The sequence below is a fragment of the Eptatretus burgeri genome, chromosome 14 (assembly GCF_056783735.1).
Source record: "Eptatretus burgeri isolate ZD-2024b chromosome 14, Ebu_testis_v1, whole genome shotgun sequence".
Classification (NCBI taxonomy): Eukaryota; Metazoa; Chordata; class Myxini; order Myxiniformes; family Myxinidae; genus Eptatretus; species Eptatretus burgeri.
In genome coordinates, this window is record NC_140974.1 from 16,054,417 (window position 1) to 16,071,132 (window position 16,716).

The 16,716-nt window shown below is 42.6% G+C and overlaps 1 protein-coding gene across 1 annotated transcript; it reads right to left on the bottom strand.

The window, feature by feature from the left end:
- Positions 1–5,982: 5,982 nt before the first annotated feature.
- Positions 5,983–14,795, bottom strand: TCF21 (transcription factor 21). The gene is made up of 2 exons (XM_085853783.1): positions 14,218–14,795; positions 5,983–6,672 (listed from the first exon to the last, which is right to left on the bottom strand). Exons 1-2 carry the CDS (start codon positions 14,677–14,679, stop codon positions 6,583–6,585), a joined length of 552 nt encoding a protein of 183 aa, XP_085709909.1. The 5' UTR covers positions 14,680–14,795; the 3' UTR covers positions 5,983–6,582.
- Positions 14,796–16,716: the final 1,921 nt, after the last annotated feature.

A 16,716-nucleotide genomic window follows, 5' to 3' on the forward strand; every position in this document is an offset into this window, starting at 1 on the left:
ATGCACGATGATATCCAACGGAGTGGTGGGGGCCAACACGAGCTCGACATGGAATCTTTGGATAGCTTTGGTAGCAATGGCACCTTCTCTGGTATTCAAGTCCTTCCACTGATGGACACATTCTCCAACTAACATCCGAAAAACTAATTAGTTTGTCTGCAGATTGTCCACCAAATGCACGCAGCACTCCACGTCGCGTCGAACTCCGAGTCCATTTACTCGCACTTTGTTACGTTGCGTCACAACGACACCCACTGTACGAGGACTGTCATTGGCTCATTTTGGTGGAGCCCCTGTTAAAAACACTATGATTGGCCAATTAAGAACTAAGCTAACGTCATCACCTCCTTGAGATTGGCGGCTGCGAGAGTAATTTTAGCGTCTCTTTCTTCAGATTTCTGTCAGATACACGGATATTTTGAAGATGGGAACATGAATAGACATAGTACTTATAAATATACTCGAGGACCATTAAAGGTCAAATAAAGTACTTCTCTCTTGCAGATCAGGAAGGGTAGGAATTTTGGGGCTCGGCCCATGGTCTAAATGCCGGGGAGTTCCTCCTCCATTCCCCTGCCACCTCCTCCAACCCCACCCTCCCTCCGGATTCTGACCCCGCCCATTCTCCTCACTCCTCCAATTCTCCTCCCATCCTCCTCAACCCTCCCATTCCCCTCCCATTCTCCTCACTCCTCCCATCCTCCTCACCCCTCCCATTCCCCTCCCATTCTCCTCACTCCTCCAATACTCCTCCCATTCTCCTCACTCCTCCAATTCTCCTCCCATCCTCCTCACTCCTCCCATCATCCTCACCCCTCCCATTCCCCTCCCATTCTCCTCACTCCTCCAATTCTCCTCCCATTCTCCTCACTCCTCCCAACCTCCACACCCCACCCTTCCCCTCCCACAAAAAAATTTCACAGGGTGTATATTTGGAGAAGTTAGCTAAGGTGGTACCCTTTTTTTGTACAAACTCTTTGTTCACCGTTGAGAGTTATGTCATTCGAAGAGCAGTAAAAAAAAAAAATTAAATACCTTCGGATGGATGTATAGGTTGTGTTTGTACTATTTCCAATTTTTGCATAATTAGCACATTTGAGGGGCCACGTGACTCCTTCGTCACACTTACCCGATCGTTGTGACGTCTTAAATTAACTGTTATTTTCCACATCTGATTCCATATTTGTTTCACCGACGGTGAATAAAGTGTTTTTAACCACATTTGGGAAAAACAAATAATTAAAATAAAACCCATTTTTGAGTCCGACGAACCTCCAAGTTGCCTTGTCGCCTCTAACTTGCCACGTGTCATGTCAAAATCTGCCCCCCCCCGGCCCCCGCCCCGGCCCCAGCCCCCACCGAGGGACGAATTCATCGATATGGCCGAAAGAAGTGATGGTATAGATGTTTATCCTCGTCGCCATGTCATATGAATCTTGGGTGTGTTCAGTTACCAAGTTTCTTTTGGAGCACTCAAGCGGCTTAAGCACTCAAGCAAGCACTCCATCCAAAACTGCTCATCAGGAATGACTGGCTTGGCAAGTGCGAGCTTGCTGCTTGGTAACTGAATCCACTCAAGACATCTTGACAACATGCGGAACATATAAAATGCCGACAAAAGGACAGTTAAAAAAAAAAAAAAATTAAAGACTTCAAATATTAATCATCAGGGCTAGATTTAGACATGTGGTGTCCCCTGGGCAGCCTTCAGTAATGGAGAATACTAGAATTCAACCTTAGAATACTAAAAAGATGACAAGACATATTTACAATCCATAAAGTATATTTTTCAAGAACAAAGAATCTGAACTTCGATATAAAATAGAGAATGAGATAAGATGAATTTCTTATATCTGTTCCACTAACTACCAACTACCAATCAGGCACTCACAAATACATTTTTCCTTACAATTTTTTTTTTCATGAAATATGTGGAGGCCCCCTGGGCAACTGCTCAAGCTTGCCCATGCCTAAATCCAGCCCTGTTAATCATGACTATTTTAGTTGTCATGAAAACGTATATTGATCAGTTTTCAACGCACTGTTTTACATTTTATAATGCACGTAAACTCGTAGGTGATGAGTGTACGAAAGTGGACGTGTAAACTTTGCAATGTACATGTACATAATTTCTATTAAAAAAAAATCTCAGGAATTTCCCTGGCCTCCCAACTAATTAATTAATTACTTACGCATTTCACGACTAAGCTGATTTTCTTCGTCTCTAATGTGTATTTACTTTACATAATATGTGAATTACACGTCCATCAGTTTGTTTATAAGCCTCGAAAGGTTCGGTAAAAACCAAAAGTTTTTTTTTAATTACTGAGGATTTCACTATTTTCTTTCGTCTGCATCAAAAGGTACCTTTGTTTCCTCAAAACAGTACCTTGATTTAATGAGAGAAGATGCATTGTTCAGTCTTCAAATCTACACCAGAAGCCTGCGTGGTTTTTGCTCCAAGGAAAGGCATTTTTGAGCAGGCGGGAAAAAAAATGGTGGCTTAAGATCCCTGTGAGAGAAAAAGCAGACTGCTGACCGATGATAAGCCTGCTTTTGGTTTTTCATGATTACCTTATGTTAATTACCTTCAAAATGTGTGTTTAAATTTACCCCAATCACCCAGTTTTCATTCAGGCAATCCCTTGGAATTGTTTTAGTGTACATGCAAAGTTTTTGGGTGGCTACATTCCATGGAGGACACACACACACACACACGGGAGCAGGAATGGAGAGGGAGGGACAGGGATGGGGGAGAGATAGGAGGGGTGGGGGAGCATAGATGGGTGGAGGAAGGGAAGGCAGCGTGAGGAGGGGAAGGCAGCATGAGGGGAAGGAAAGGCAGCGTGAGGGAAGGGGATGGCTGTGGAAGGGGAGCGAAAGGGAAGGCAGCTTACCGGAGTGAAAGTGCTTTCAATTGTCGATTGTGAAAGCCAACAATTGTTGCTGTTGCAGACTTTGGTTTCTTTGAATCCACATTGTCGACCATTACTAATAGGTAGGTACTTTCTCTGGTGTTTGGTTTTCAAATGTTTTGTAATCTTGGATGTATTACAGTGATGAGCAAGGTCGATTGAACAAAGTGAGCATGCAACTTTTGGACTGTTTTCTGTAACCTTCCCAAAATAGTTCCAAACGGCACGTCTGGACTTTCTGAAGGACATGTCAACTTTATTAGTCAATGTATTGTCTACCCATCCATCAGCAAAGCAATCAGCATGCTTTACTGGCCAACTCTAAATGCCTTGCTCTTCATTTAAAAGGAACATGCCCTTGGGACATGTTTAGTTTGCAAGTCATTGCTTTTGCTGCTATATTGCAAATGTGATGTCCGAGGGCCGTGTTCCTTTTCAATTACATGACATGGCCATGTATGAAGGACATGTGTGAAAACGCTTATTTCTATAAAGTAGAAATTATTCATAATTGACGTAGATTCCTGTTCACGACTCGATTCCTTTTGATTCCATCCATGGTTGGAATTGAGTAGCTTGGAATCTATTCCGCCCAACACTATTAAGCACTCAAGCAAGCACTCCAATGAAATGGTTGATAAGGAACGGCTGGCTGGGTCATACCAAACACCGTCCAGAGACATCAGTAGATGTCTGGAGTCTCAAACAATGTGCGAATTGGACAAATGAACACTTTTTGTTTTTAGCAGTTGGAACTGCTGCTAAGTTCAATTCCGCAGTTTAATTTTGAAATTTGGTGCAGGTTAAGAGATTCCAGAGCTTATCGCATTTCAGTTATAATGCTGATAAATGTCCAGAGACTTTTATGGGGATGAAGGGGTGAAGGGGTTTAGGAGGAGGTGGGAGGGGGGTTTGGAGGAGGTAAGCATGAGGTAAGGGGAAGGGAAGGCTGACATGTGGTGGAGTGTTAATTACTATTCATACTGTCTCATTGTGGCCATATATAAGAGCGCTGTGTCATGACGAAGAGCCGTTGTCGCTGGGAGAGTACCGCTGCCTTTCAGAACTGTTGCCTTGTGAGCTGAACCGAGCCGCTTTTGAGCCGAACCGAGTTGCTTCAGAGCCAAGCCGTGATCTGGGCCAAGCTGCTTGTATATCGAACATGAGTCGTAGGAGCTGTGAGGGTGCCTCTATCCATGAGCTGTTGGCGAACCATCGGGGCGAGTTGCCCTGTTACCTGCCTGACCAGATGAGATCAAGGATGAATGCAACGCGCAGTCTCTCTGCTAGGCAGCTCCAGCAGCCTGCATCAGCACAGCAATGACACACCCCTGCATTCCCTGCCTTACCATCCTCCCCACAACACTTTTGGATCAGTGCATGCTAAGCGTGTATGCACAGGGTAAGAAAGAGGTCCCAATAACCTCACACTGCTCTATCTCTCATCCTTGATCTACCCGACCGTGGATGAGTCTGATGGGCGCTCTTGTAACTTGTTTGGATATGTTACATGTCTAAGCTGGATAGATTGTGATAGGTCTGCTCTCTGTCCCTATACTTTATCAAAAGCCCTTGTAAATTTTTGATTGCTTTGAAACTCACAGTATGCTCCCTGCAGCCCTCTCCTCTTGTAAATAAATCTCCCGCTTGTTGAATTCTGTTTTCAGATCTGCTTGATGTGTCTTTTCCTTCATTGGTCGAACACCGTCCACACTTCATGTTAGCCTGGGAGATTTCACTTCCCCCAACTAATTAGCTCCAGTCTATGTCCGGTGTGCACTGGCAGTTTTGCTTGGCTGCATCCCATTAACATCTCAAGATACAATAAGATCAGTGCATAATCGAGGGCGCTTCCCTGGCTAAAAAAAACAAAACATCACGTGACCCCCCAGGTAAACAGCAGTTGGAGAACTTTGGGCCACGTGGTCAACTAATTGGCTTAATTGAGTTATCCGTGCTTGGTGGCCTCAAGTCTGGGAGTCTGCGAGGAACCAAGGCACTCCCCCTCATAGTAGATACTGAAACTCATAGCAATAACTAAAATATATATATATATATATATATATATATATATATATATATATATATACATACATATATATATACATATACATATACATATACATATACATATACATATATATATATATATATATATATATATATATACATATACATATACATTTAATATATATATATATACATATACATATAATATATATATACATATACATATAATATATATATATATATATACATATACATATACATATAATATATATATACATATACATATACATATAATATATATATATATATATCTTCTTCTTCTTCTTCTGGCTGCTCCCGTTCGGGGTCGCCACAGCGGATCATCCGAATGATCCGCATAGTGATTTGGCACATGTTTTAAGCCGGATGCCCTTCCTGACACAACCCTGGTCGCCTCTTACGACACAGGGATATATATATATATATATATATATATATATATATATATATATATATATATATATATATATATATATGTATATATATATATATATGTATATATATATATGTATATATATGTATATATTTAAAGAATAACAAGGTGCTTCCAACCAAAGTTAAACCCAGATCTGCTCTGCTAATTTGAGCAAAAAAGTGAGACCGGGTCTGCTCTCGCTTTTTTGCTCAAATTAACTTTGCTTGGAAGCACATTCTTATTTTAAAAAGTGTAAACAAATAAATATATCTACATACATATATATATATATATATATACATATACATATACATATATCACAATGACATCTCATTAGATTTAACCTAATTCTGTTCTGTGAATATCGAAAAATACGTATAATTGCATCACATCGTGATCAATGACCCCTTTAGGACATTGCAAGCACCTTCTTTCCATACAAAGAAGAGAATCAAATCCGGTTATGAAATCACTTTTCAAAATGTTAAATAACTGCAATTTGTGGTTATTTAATGCAGCCACTTTGTGTTTGGACAAACTGGTGATGTTATGACAAGATGTTATGGAAGGACAGGAAAAACTCACTGATTCATGAAGCTTCAGTACAACATTAAAAACAGCTATTTTATTGTACAGTTTATGTACAGGAAAGTGCTTGGTATGTACAGGACTATTCTACCTGAAAGCAAACAAAAGATTAAATGAATAAATCATTTGAACCACAAGTCCATTATTGATGTATGCATTCATTTATTCTTCCATTATCTGTGAAGATCCACCATCAAACTGGCTGCTGATGCTTGAGCAAGACAAGTCCTTTATATTTGTGTTTCCAGGTACAAGTTGTGCAAAAAACTCATGGGTCAGTTCAGTATATCTACCAACCTATTGTGCTGTCAGTTGTGCTTTGATATGTCCAGAAATTGAAAATGTTGAGGTCTTCAGTCTCGCAAATTCAACAATTGCTTTGTTAAGAAGTCTTTTTCAAACTTTCTTTGACGTCATCACTTTTGTTAAAGGATTTGATGTAGGATGTCCACATGAGAATGTGTACTCTTTCTTTGTATGGGCAGGCATGGTTCTCCCTGCTCAGCTTTATAAATATGGACAAAAATGCTCTGTCAAATCACAATCTGCAAGTGAATACCCATGACAGAACCTCCACCAATCCGCTTTTCATTACTCGGACTTGATAACCTCGAATCATGACATTGGTGCTCCACACAGTCGACTGGAGACACTCCTGCTTCGAGAGTCCAAGTCTGTGTGCCCAGTGGCAAGGAAAGGCCAAGTCTGTAGGATTGGGGGGAAGGGGGACCAAAACAACAATATGACGTCATGCATGATGATTCTAAATGGACCAGAAACAAGCAAATGACTGAATTGCAGGTGCAATTGTCGATGAGTACACTATTACAACACCATAACAGCTTTACATTGGTGAACATGGCAAATGGTCTCGGTCTCTCGGTGTCTGTCTCTTTCTCTTTCTCTCTCTCTCTCTCTCTCTCTCTCTCTCTCTCTCTCTCTCTCTCTCTCTCTCTCTCTCTCTCTCTCTCTCTCTCTCTCTCTCTCTCTCTCTCTCTCTCTCTCTCTCTCTCTCTCTCTCTCTCTCTCTCTCTCTCTCTCTCTCTCTCTCTCTCTCTCTCTCTCTCTCTCTCTCTCTCTCTCTCTCTCTCTCTCTCTCTCTCTCTCTCTCTCTCTCTCTCTCTCTCTCTCTCTCTCTCTCTCTCTCTCTCTCTCTCTCTCTCTCTCTCTCTCTCTCTCTCTCTCTCTCTCTCTCTCTCTCTCTCTCTCTCTCTCTCTCTCTCTCTCTCTCTCTCTCTCTCTCTCTCTCTCTCTCTCTCTCTCTCTCTCTCTCTCTCTTTCTCTCTCTCTCTCTCTCTCTCTCTCTCTCTCTCTCTCTCTCTCTCTCTCTCTCTCTCTCTCTCTCTCTCTCTCTCTCTCTCTTTCTCTCACAGACCAATAAGTAAAAAAATCACAAGGTTTCTGGTCAGTGGATGAAACTAAATTATTTAAAGCTCCAAGAAGAAAGACAGAATGAATGTTTTTACAATGTACCAGCAAGAAAATCACTTGATGCTGAAAAGGGGCCATAAGTTTACCACATAAATTTGAGGAGTGGAGGTAAATTTAGGAAACAAAAGATTACATAAGGAAGAAAATTCATGTTGATTGGAGAAAGATATGAGTGTATCAGGAAGTATAGGAGTGGGGAAAGAAGGTACAGGAAGAGGTATCCATCCATCTATTGGGACTATACTCTGTGAAGAGCGTTGGTGCTACCATTAAGCAGTCTCTTGGTCTATTGGGCACAATCCTGGACAGGTCACCACTCTGATGCAGGATAATCAAATGGCTCAATCATCCCAGCAAGCTGGTACTCATTTTGCCAACCACAGAAGGATCCATCCATCCATTGGGACCATACTCTGTGCAGAACGTTGGTGCTGCCTAAGCAGTCTCCTTGGCTATTGGGAACAATCCTGAACAGGTCAGCACTCTGACACAGGATACCAGCAAGCTGGCACTCATTTTTGCCAACCTCAGAAGGATGACAGGCTGAATCAACCCCACCTGGTATTAATTAAACAGCAGAACAGGATTTGAATTCAGGACCCGAGGATCCCAAGCCTGCCACCCGAACCATTAATCCACACCAGGCATAGTAACAGGTGTGAGAAGAAGGAGGGAAAGGAAGTGGAGCATTCATATGGGCGTGGAGAGGTGGGGGAGAGGGGTAAAAATTCCACTATATTTACACATGTTATGAATCAATTACGATGTTTTGCCATTACGATCCCCTCAGGGGTCTCTGCCGACTTTCTCAAAGTTAAGTTTCCGGTCATTATTTGTCACGTTTTAACTGTTTATTTTATGACCTTCATGTTTACTGTGTGTTCCTAGTTCGGTTTTGTTTTAAAAATTGTGCTATTTTGTGAGTTTTTGGCGACCTTATTTCATCGGGTTTCCTTGAGGCCAATCCATTTTTCCCCGTCGAGGTGTACGATCGTTTGCATTTGTATTCTCTCCCTATTACCATGAATTCCTATTTTCCCCACTTTTCCCACTGCCCCCCCCCCATCTATCCCAACCAACTACACCCTCTGTTTCTTGTTTTAAAATTTAAAAAATACAACAAAAAAAAACAAAAACCCTTTCTCCCTTCATTCCCACAAGTGCCAATCCTACTTCTTCTTCTTCTTCTTCTTCTTCTTCTTCTTCTTCGTCCTCTTCCTCCTGCTGGCACACCATCTTTCTTCTATTTCAGCTGACCCATCCTCACCATTACCTTCACGATTTCTTCCTACAACCCCCCACTCCCTAATCTTACCTAATCTTCAAAAGTCCATCAAAAAAAAAATTTCCCCATGTATCCAAACTATACACCTCCCAAAACCACGTGTGTCTCTCTATCCTCTTCCTGTTACTTTTCATTGACCCATCAGTTTCACTCTGTGTTTACCCGTCCAAATTCACCACACACTCCCACAAATTTCCTTCAACCTTTCCTTTTCCGAATGTTAAGCAATCCTTATTAAAATAAATAAATAAATAAATAAATAAACTTTTAACAATACACTTCCCGAAACCACATGGTTCTGCTGGATCTGTTTCGACCCTCTGCGGTTACCGATCCAAATTCACCATTCACCTGATGGTTTTTTAGTCAACCTTCCTTTTCCTAATCTTATGCAATCTTTATCAAAAATAATATTATTAACAATAATAATAATAATAACAATAATAATAATAAAAACTAGCTCTTGTAATGCTTCATCTTCCTGTTTTACACGTGTGGTTCTCATTACTGTATCATAATTCACGACTCTTTTTCTCCTTCAACAGACTGCTATCAATTCGACCTTTCCTTCACACCTGATCTAAAAAGTCCAACTGTTACAGCGTTTCTTCTCTCCATTCTCTGAATTCGCCTTTATTACATCCCTCAAGGAATGTCTTTAATCGCATCTCTGAACTAAAAAAATTTAAAACCCCAGTTTGCTATGCATATTTTTTTTCCCCAAATTCAATGCCAATTCACCCCTTCTACCCCTCCCTCTCAAAGCAACCGTCACACTCTTCCACCTCCAAGCTTCCCCCTCACCTTTCTCAAAAACTCCCCCTCACCCTTCTTCCTCAATTTACCCCCCCCGTCACTCACGCTTCTCAAAGTTGCCTCCTTCCCCTGCCCTCTCACCTCCATCTCATCACTCCACCTCCTCAAATCCTCAACTGCCTTCTGCCGCCTCTCTTATTACTCCCCATTGTACCTCAACCCAGCAGCACACAGCCTTTTCTCCTCCTCATCCAGCCTCCTCCCCTCGCTCTTCTGCAATCCCCACACTATTACGACTCTCCTTACCTCTCTCCTCCCTTGTCAGACACTCCCCATCCCCTTCCCTGCACCCAAAGCCTCCTCCTCTCCCTCTTCCAAAAGAGCGTGGACCTCAAATATCCGGGGCCTTCGCTCAAACCTGACAGATCTTTCCATACAGGTTGCCACTGACAAACCAGACATTATCTGCTGAACAGAAACTTTCCTCCTTCAAGACATCTCTGACTCCCAAGTATCTCTCCCTGGTTACTCCCTCCTCCGGTATGACAGACCTGAGCCTCGTCCTGGTGGAGGAGTTGCTCTCTTCATCAAAGACTCCATTCCTCACTTTCCATGCACTGCCCTCACTCCCCCACACCCCCAGGAATACCTCTGGCTACAGCTTCTCTTCCACTCCCACCTCATGTTTAAATGTGTATTGTAACGTCCACAGAACGGTGATGACTTCATTTACACCTCACTATCTGAAAACATGGACCAACTTCTATCCTCTCATCCAAACTCTTTCTTTCTCATACTGTATGTGGTGACTTCAATTATCATCATGCCAGTTGGCTTGGTGTGGGTACCTCTCTCACCTGTCATGGCACTTCAGCAAAAGCTTTCTGCGACTCATTGGGACTGATTCAATCGGTCAACTTCCCGACCCAGATCTCAACCAATGGTACTCCATCTCTTCTGGATCTGATTTTGACAAATTTCCCTGAAAATATTTCCTGTTCTTCCTTTGCTCCAATCGGTTCTTCTGACCAAATGCTTGTCAAAGTAAACATCTCTCTGGCTGTTATGAGAGAACCACCTCAGTGACGTCGAGTCTGGCATTTCATTCAGGCTGACTGGCAGGGTCTCCAAGCAGCCATCAAACTTCTGGACTGGTATCCCATCGGTACTTTCTCCAACATCAACTCATCCTGGGAATTCTTTCAAAGAAGCTTTCTCTCTCTCATGCACAGATTTATCCCCTCTCGTCTTCAGTTGTCCAACCCTTCCTCCCGCCCATGGTTCACTGAAGCTTGTGGTTGTCCTGAAACAACTTGCCTTTGTTGCATGGAAAGCAAACCAAACTGAGGGACATCTCAGTTCCTTCCAGAAAGCTTGGAAAAAATGTGTATCTACACTCAGGAGAGCCAGAAACAACATCTTTCTAAGCTCAAGTCTGAACTCTCAAACCTCTCTCCCTCCTCCAAATACTGGTGGCGTCTAATCAAATCTGTTCCTGGTGTATGTTCCTGCTCCATCCCCTCCCTTACCTCAAATGGCCGAACTGCTGACGCGACACGTGAAAAGGTCTGAATGTCAAAACTCTATGTTTGCAGCTAAATATTGTGTCCGTAACCCATCGCTTTCTGAACCCACCTTACCCAATCGCACCCAACTGTCCCTGGACTCTGTGTCATTTTCTCCTGACAAGGTGGAGAGCTTGCTGTCAAACGTCGACTCAGATTCTGCAACCGGTCCAGACGGCATCTGCCCACATGTCCTAAAAACCTGGTCCTCTGCTCTTGCTCACCATCTCTCTGCTCTTGCTCACCATCTCTCTGTTATATTCACCCTCTCATTTGCTCAAGGTCATCTGCCATCTGCTTGGAAATCAGCAAATATTACTGCCCTGCACAAAAAGGTGCAAAAACAGATCCCTGCAACTGCAGACCAATCAGCCTTCTCCCAATCATCAGCAAGGTCATGGAATCCATCATCACTTCAGTCATTAAATCCTTCCTCTTCTCCAATGGTTTGATTTCCAATCATCACTTTGGTTTCAGATCAGGTCACTCTACCCTGAATATGCTGCTTCTGCTCTCCCAACAATGGATGGAGGTCCTCAATTCCAGACATGAAATCAGAGCCAAATCCCGAGACATATCGTGTGCTTTTGACGCGGTCTGGCACCCTGCCCTGCTCACCAAATTATCTTTCCATGGTTTGCAAGGACATCTCCACTCATGGCTCGCAGAGTTCCCCTCCTGTCGCAGCCAACGTGTGGCCCTAAATGGAGATATCTCATCCCCTCTTCCTGTCCAGGCTGGAGTTCCTCAAGGCAACTTTCTGGGCCCTGTTCTTTTTATGGTTTTCATCAATGATCTCTCCGACTCTCTGGAAAATCCTCTTCATCTCTTTGCTGATGACTCCACCCTCTGCTGTACCATCTGTCATCCCTCAGACCGGCAAGCAGCAGCTTCTTCACTCTCTGCAGATCTGGATAAAATCACAAACTGGTCCAACATGTGGAACATGTCTTTCAATCCTGACAAATCTCACACTCTCACTATGTCTCTCCGAAAGGAGCATCTGGAACCCCCCCCCCCACCCCTGCCATCTAATCTACTTTCTCAACAATCCTCTGAAAGACGTCCACTCATTCAAGCTTTTGGGTCTCACTAGCTGCTCTGATCTTTCCTGGAAAAGCCACATTTCCAACCTGGCCTCCAAATCCAGTCGCAGACTGGGCATCCTCCTTCGTGCAAAGTTCTTCCTCGGCCCACCTGAGCTCCTGACCACATACAAAGCTTTCATCCACAGCCTTATGGAGTACTGCTCTCCCCTCTGGGTTGGTGCTCCTGCCTCTCACCTTTCTCAGCTTCACGCTGTGGAAACCAAGGCATTTAGGATCATTGGTATCTCCCACGAAGAGGTTAGTCTTTGGGCCTCTCACTCACTCACTGCAGGCAGGTCGGTGGTCTTCTGTCTTTTACCGTCTCCTCTCCGGTCTCGCCCCCCCCCTTGCTCTGTCTGTGATATGTTCCCCCCATATTTCCGCAGGGCACTCAAGGTCCACCAGCAACCCCCTTCTGGTAAGACTACCAAGATCACGAACCACTGCTCACCTTCACCGTTTCATTCCTCTTTTTTCCTGCCTTTGGAATAAACTCCCACACTCTCTTCAATCCCATTCTTCCCTCCAGGTCTTCAAAACAGCTGTTCACCACCACCTCTTATCTTCCCCAATCCAAAACTACAATCTTTTCTACCTCTATTAATACACCCCAAACCCACCTCCATCAAATTCCCTGCCTTCCTTCCTGAAAGTCCCTGTCGTGTCCATGTTGTATACCCCGTGTTCCGCACCTCAATCCCTCTCCGTTCCACAGATCTCCTAATGTCCCTGTTCTCCACTGTTTTGTCCTTTCCTCTCCTGCCACTCTTGTCTCCTGCCCCCCTTGTTGATATAAACATATAATATCATAAAACATGACCATTCATTTTTGGCTTTGGATGAACACAAAATCAGGCTGACTCTATTCTGGCATTATATAAGATAGCTCTAATTTATTGCAGTCACTTTAGCACATATAACTAAATATACTTAATGTTTTCAGCAGTACAGTATATACATAGCATTTGCACTTAGCTATCTAATACTGCCAATCAAACTAACGGTAACACGTCCAAACGTTATCAAACCATTACAAAATGTACCATAACGATGCCGTAGAGGTTAAAATGAACACCAATTATTGCACCGTAGTCCCAAGAAGGAAGCCAGACATAACTACACACACACACACACACACACACACACACACACACACACACACACACACACACACACACACACACACACACACACACACACAGATTTTTTTTTCAATACATCGTCGAGGCTCGCATGAGATATAAATTATGTACTGCTAAGTACTTACAAAAGCTATTTTATTTGAAGTTCTAACCTTCACCCACAAGCAATTGACTGATTTCCCAAGTGCCCGGATCATCAGCTGGGCACCGTTTCTCATCGAGGTTTCGATCCTTTCAGGCCAGAAATAATAGAATTCCTTCTTTTCCAAACCAAGGAGTACGCATTTGACTTGTCATTCCATAAGCACGAGTACGTACAATTTGCTTCTGACTTGCCATTCCATAAGTACCAATTCATATATATATATATATATATATATATATATATATATATATATATATATATATATATATATATATATATATATATATATATTCTGAAATAGGATACCATAATTCACCACATTTGTTTTTCTTGAGAAGAGGTAACCTTTTATGGACATTCGTGATTATATGTTGGAGAATTTGCAGAATTTTTGAAAGCTTGAAAAGTATTTACGTTGACAAAACATGTTCAAGGTGAGACTGCAAGGAAGTCTGCAATGCATGCTCAAATTAAGTTAAAACCCATGGTCAGCCTTAACTTCTTTTGAGCAACACATTATATAGGTTTGGATCAATGTTATAAGAGGGTGAGTCCAGACAATAATGTGGTACCTGGTTGCTGGTCCCACAACAGTGAAGAAGTTTGTATTTGATGCACAAATATTTGTAAATGCCCAAAGTATTTGAAGATGATTGCATGTACTCCCTGTAGACAAAGTTTGGACAATGGCATGGTTACTATGCCACGTGGGCATGTGTGAATTGTCTCATAGTGATCATTTCCCTTCTCTATACACTTGCCACGATATTAGATCTCCTCTCCACCCGCATCCCAAGCTATGCACGATAAGGTCGTAATCATTCCCTTTGCAGCTTACCAGGGTAATGGGATGAGAAAAAGCACCTCCATCGCACTTGCCATCCGCCAGCAGGTGCCGTAAGTGTGCGATGTAGCTGGAAGCGAGCCTCAGGGTGTCCAACTTGGACAGCTTGGTGTCCGGTGGGACCCAGGGCAGCGTAGTCTTGAGGCGGGAGAACGCTTTGCTCAATACGCGCATCCTGGCTCGCTCCCGCGCATTTGCGGCACTCCGCTGCCCCTGGCGTTCATCTCCGTCTGAACACCTGAGTCCTCCTGGAGGATAAACCCGAGCACGACCTGCAGACCTCTTTCGACTCCTGTGGTCACGCTTTGCCATGTCGTTGTCTCCAAGTTCTACCGAGGTGATCAAATCACTTTCCTCAAACTCATCGGCTTCTGTTTTTACGTCCCTTTGTGACTCCGTGTCTGGTCCACCTCCCTCGACAACTTCTTCAGCATCGCTCAGAGAACCCGTCGACATGACGAGCGCATCGGAGTGACCGAGCAGGGAGTATGTGGGAGGTCAGGGGTGTTTCTAAGAGAGGGGGTACGCGAGGATCAAATCATAGCCACTCATGCTGTGTTTGTGTTGAACACGCGGGAGGAGCAAATTGTCTACTTGGGAATCTTGTCACTTTTGGATGCGACCATTGTCGAGTCCGAAGGAGTAAATTCTCAAAGTCCAAAGAACCATCAGTGTTTTGTGTGATTCTCATTACAATTCAGACAAAATGTCCGTTATGCTTCTGAGCTGGATTAATGTTCGCATGTCGGAATAAAATAGGTACAATGAAACGATAAGGAAATCAAAAAATACATTTTAATACAAAGTTGGTTTGCTCCAAAATATTGATTTCCGCACAAGAGTGCTGGAAAAAGTCATACTTCGAAAACGTCGTATCGCTTCGCTCTGTGTTGTGTGTGCGTGCGTGTGTGTGTACGTGTGTGTGTGTGTGTATGTACATCATAAATATATATTTTAATAATATAAATTATATATATATAAATTTTATTGAAATATTTATTGTTATATATATATATATATATATATATATATCATAGATAAATTTTATATATATATATATATATAGACACACACACACACTCCTGATGACTCCATATTTACCTATTCAGATTCCTCCTGATGGCTCCAATGCTAAATTTGGTCTTTTATTTGATTTCAGAGATTTATTTTGCACTTTTAGAATATCTTTCGAAAGATATATTTAGTTAGAGATTGTGAGACTTATTTCGAGTTTTGTGCTGGAGAAGAAATTCAAAGATTTAATGTTATTTTCAGTTCAAAATTCTCACAGTTTGAGTTGAGTTGAAAGTTGTTTTGTTTGGAAGGTTAACAAGTTAGCTTTGTGTACTTTCATCAAGATCTAAAGAACTCTTCTGCGGGATGTGGTCCACGTCAACAATTGGAAAATTCTATAAAAGGACTATAATGTAAAACTTGAAACCTGAATAAGTTATGATAATAAATTGAGTTCCTCGACGGGTTCTTGGGAGTGTGTTTTCATGATAATGACTTGTTTACCGTAGGTTACAAAGTTTATTTTAACCAAGTTTGTTTTATGAATGAACGACGTCTGTGATTACAGCACGACTTCATCGACGGCCCAAATTGTTCCCACCATCTTGTGTGGATCGGCCGTGGAACATTTTTGGGCCAAGTCCTTCATGATCCAGCTGGCAAAGGTTGACGTTTGACTGATTTGAGCTGGAATTTGTAATTTGATCAGGGTGTCAGCGATAACTCACCTACTCTTAGCAAAAGACAGCGTAAGATCTTTAACGTTCACCAATGCCACCATTGCTGGAAGTCGGTTCCTCCGTGTTAATGTTCTTCCAATGGATGGTGCACACATTGATGTCTTGGCTTACATGTCAAACACCAGGATGACAGTTTTTAGCCATGCAGAGATTCAAACCCAGGCTTGACAGCTCAACACCTCTAAGGCCAAGTGTGCATACTTCTAGACTCCTCTGTTTGCTCTTTTTATGAATTAATAAAACGATAAGAAAATGCAGTCAATTAAAACAAACTAAACTGACAAATGAAACTAAGCAGAATTGATAAAACTTAATAAATCGCTGTTAGAATTGCACATATGTATAACAAATCACAAAGTTGCTGCCACACCAGGAGATAACTCGACACGAGATAAGCAATTAGATTGGTGGCGCCGGTGAGTTCCAGTGTAAATAGAGAGATCATTGCCGGGCTAGACCTCCGTGAGAATCGACAAATCGGTTCCGCTCGGGGCCTCTTGGGGGTAGGAGCCCCAGTAAGGTAAACTTTAAAGAGGGTGCGATGAGCGAGCGGGCAGGAGATGAGTCATAGAGGAATCCCTCCTTCAAAAACAATTTCAAGCTTGTTCGCCTGTCGACCAGTCTCATCCCCCATTATATGCTAACTCCGGACCTCTGGGCATCCCGCAGTGTTGTGCGTATACATTGCTGGTCAACAGAGTCCCTGCTTTAAAGGAATATTACAAGTATACGTGAAGGT

Bases quoted from the DNA above. Each gene is read 5' to 3' on its own strand.
- TCF21 (XM_085853783.1), bottom strand. From the start codon at position 14,679: ATGTCGACGGGTTCTCTGAGCGATGCTGAAGAAGTTGTCGAGGGAGGT. The intron at 6,673-14,217 runs GTAAGCTGCAAA...CCAATCCTACAG, and splicing joins TTTCTCATCCCATTACCCTG to ACTTGGCCTTTCCTTGCCAC.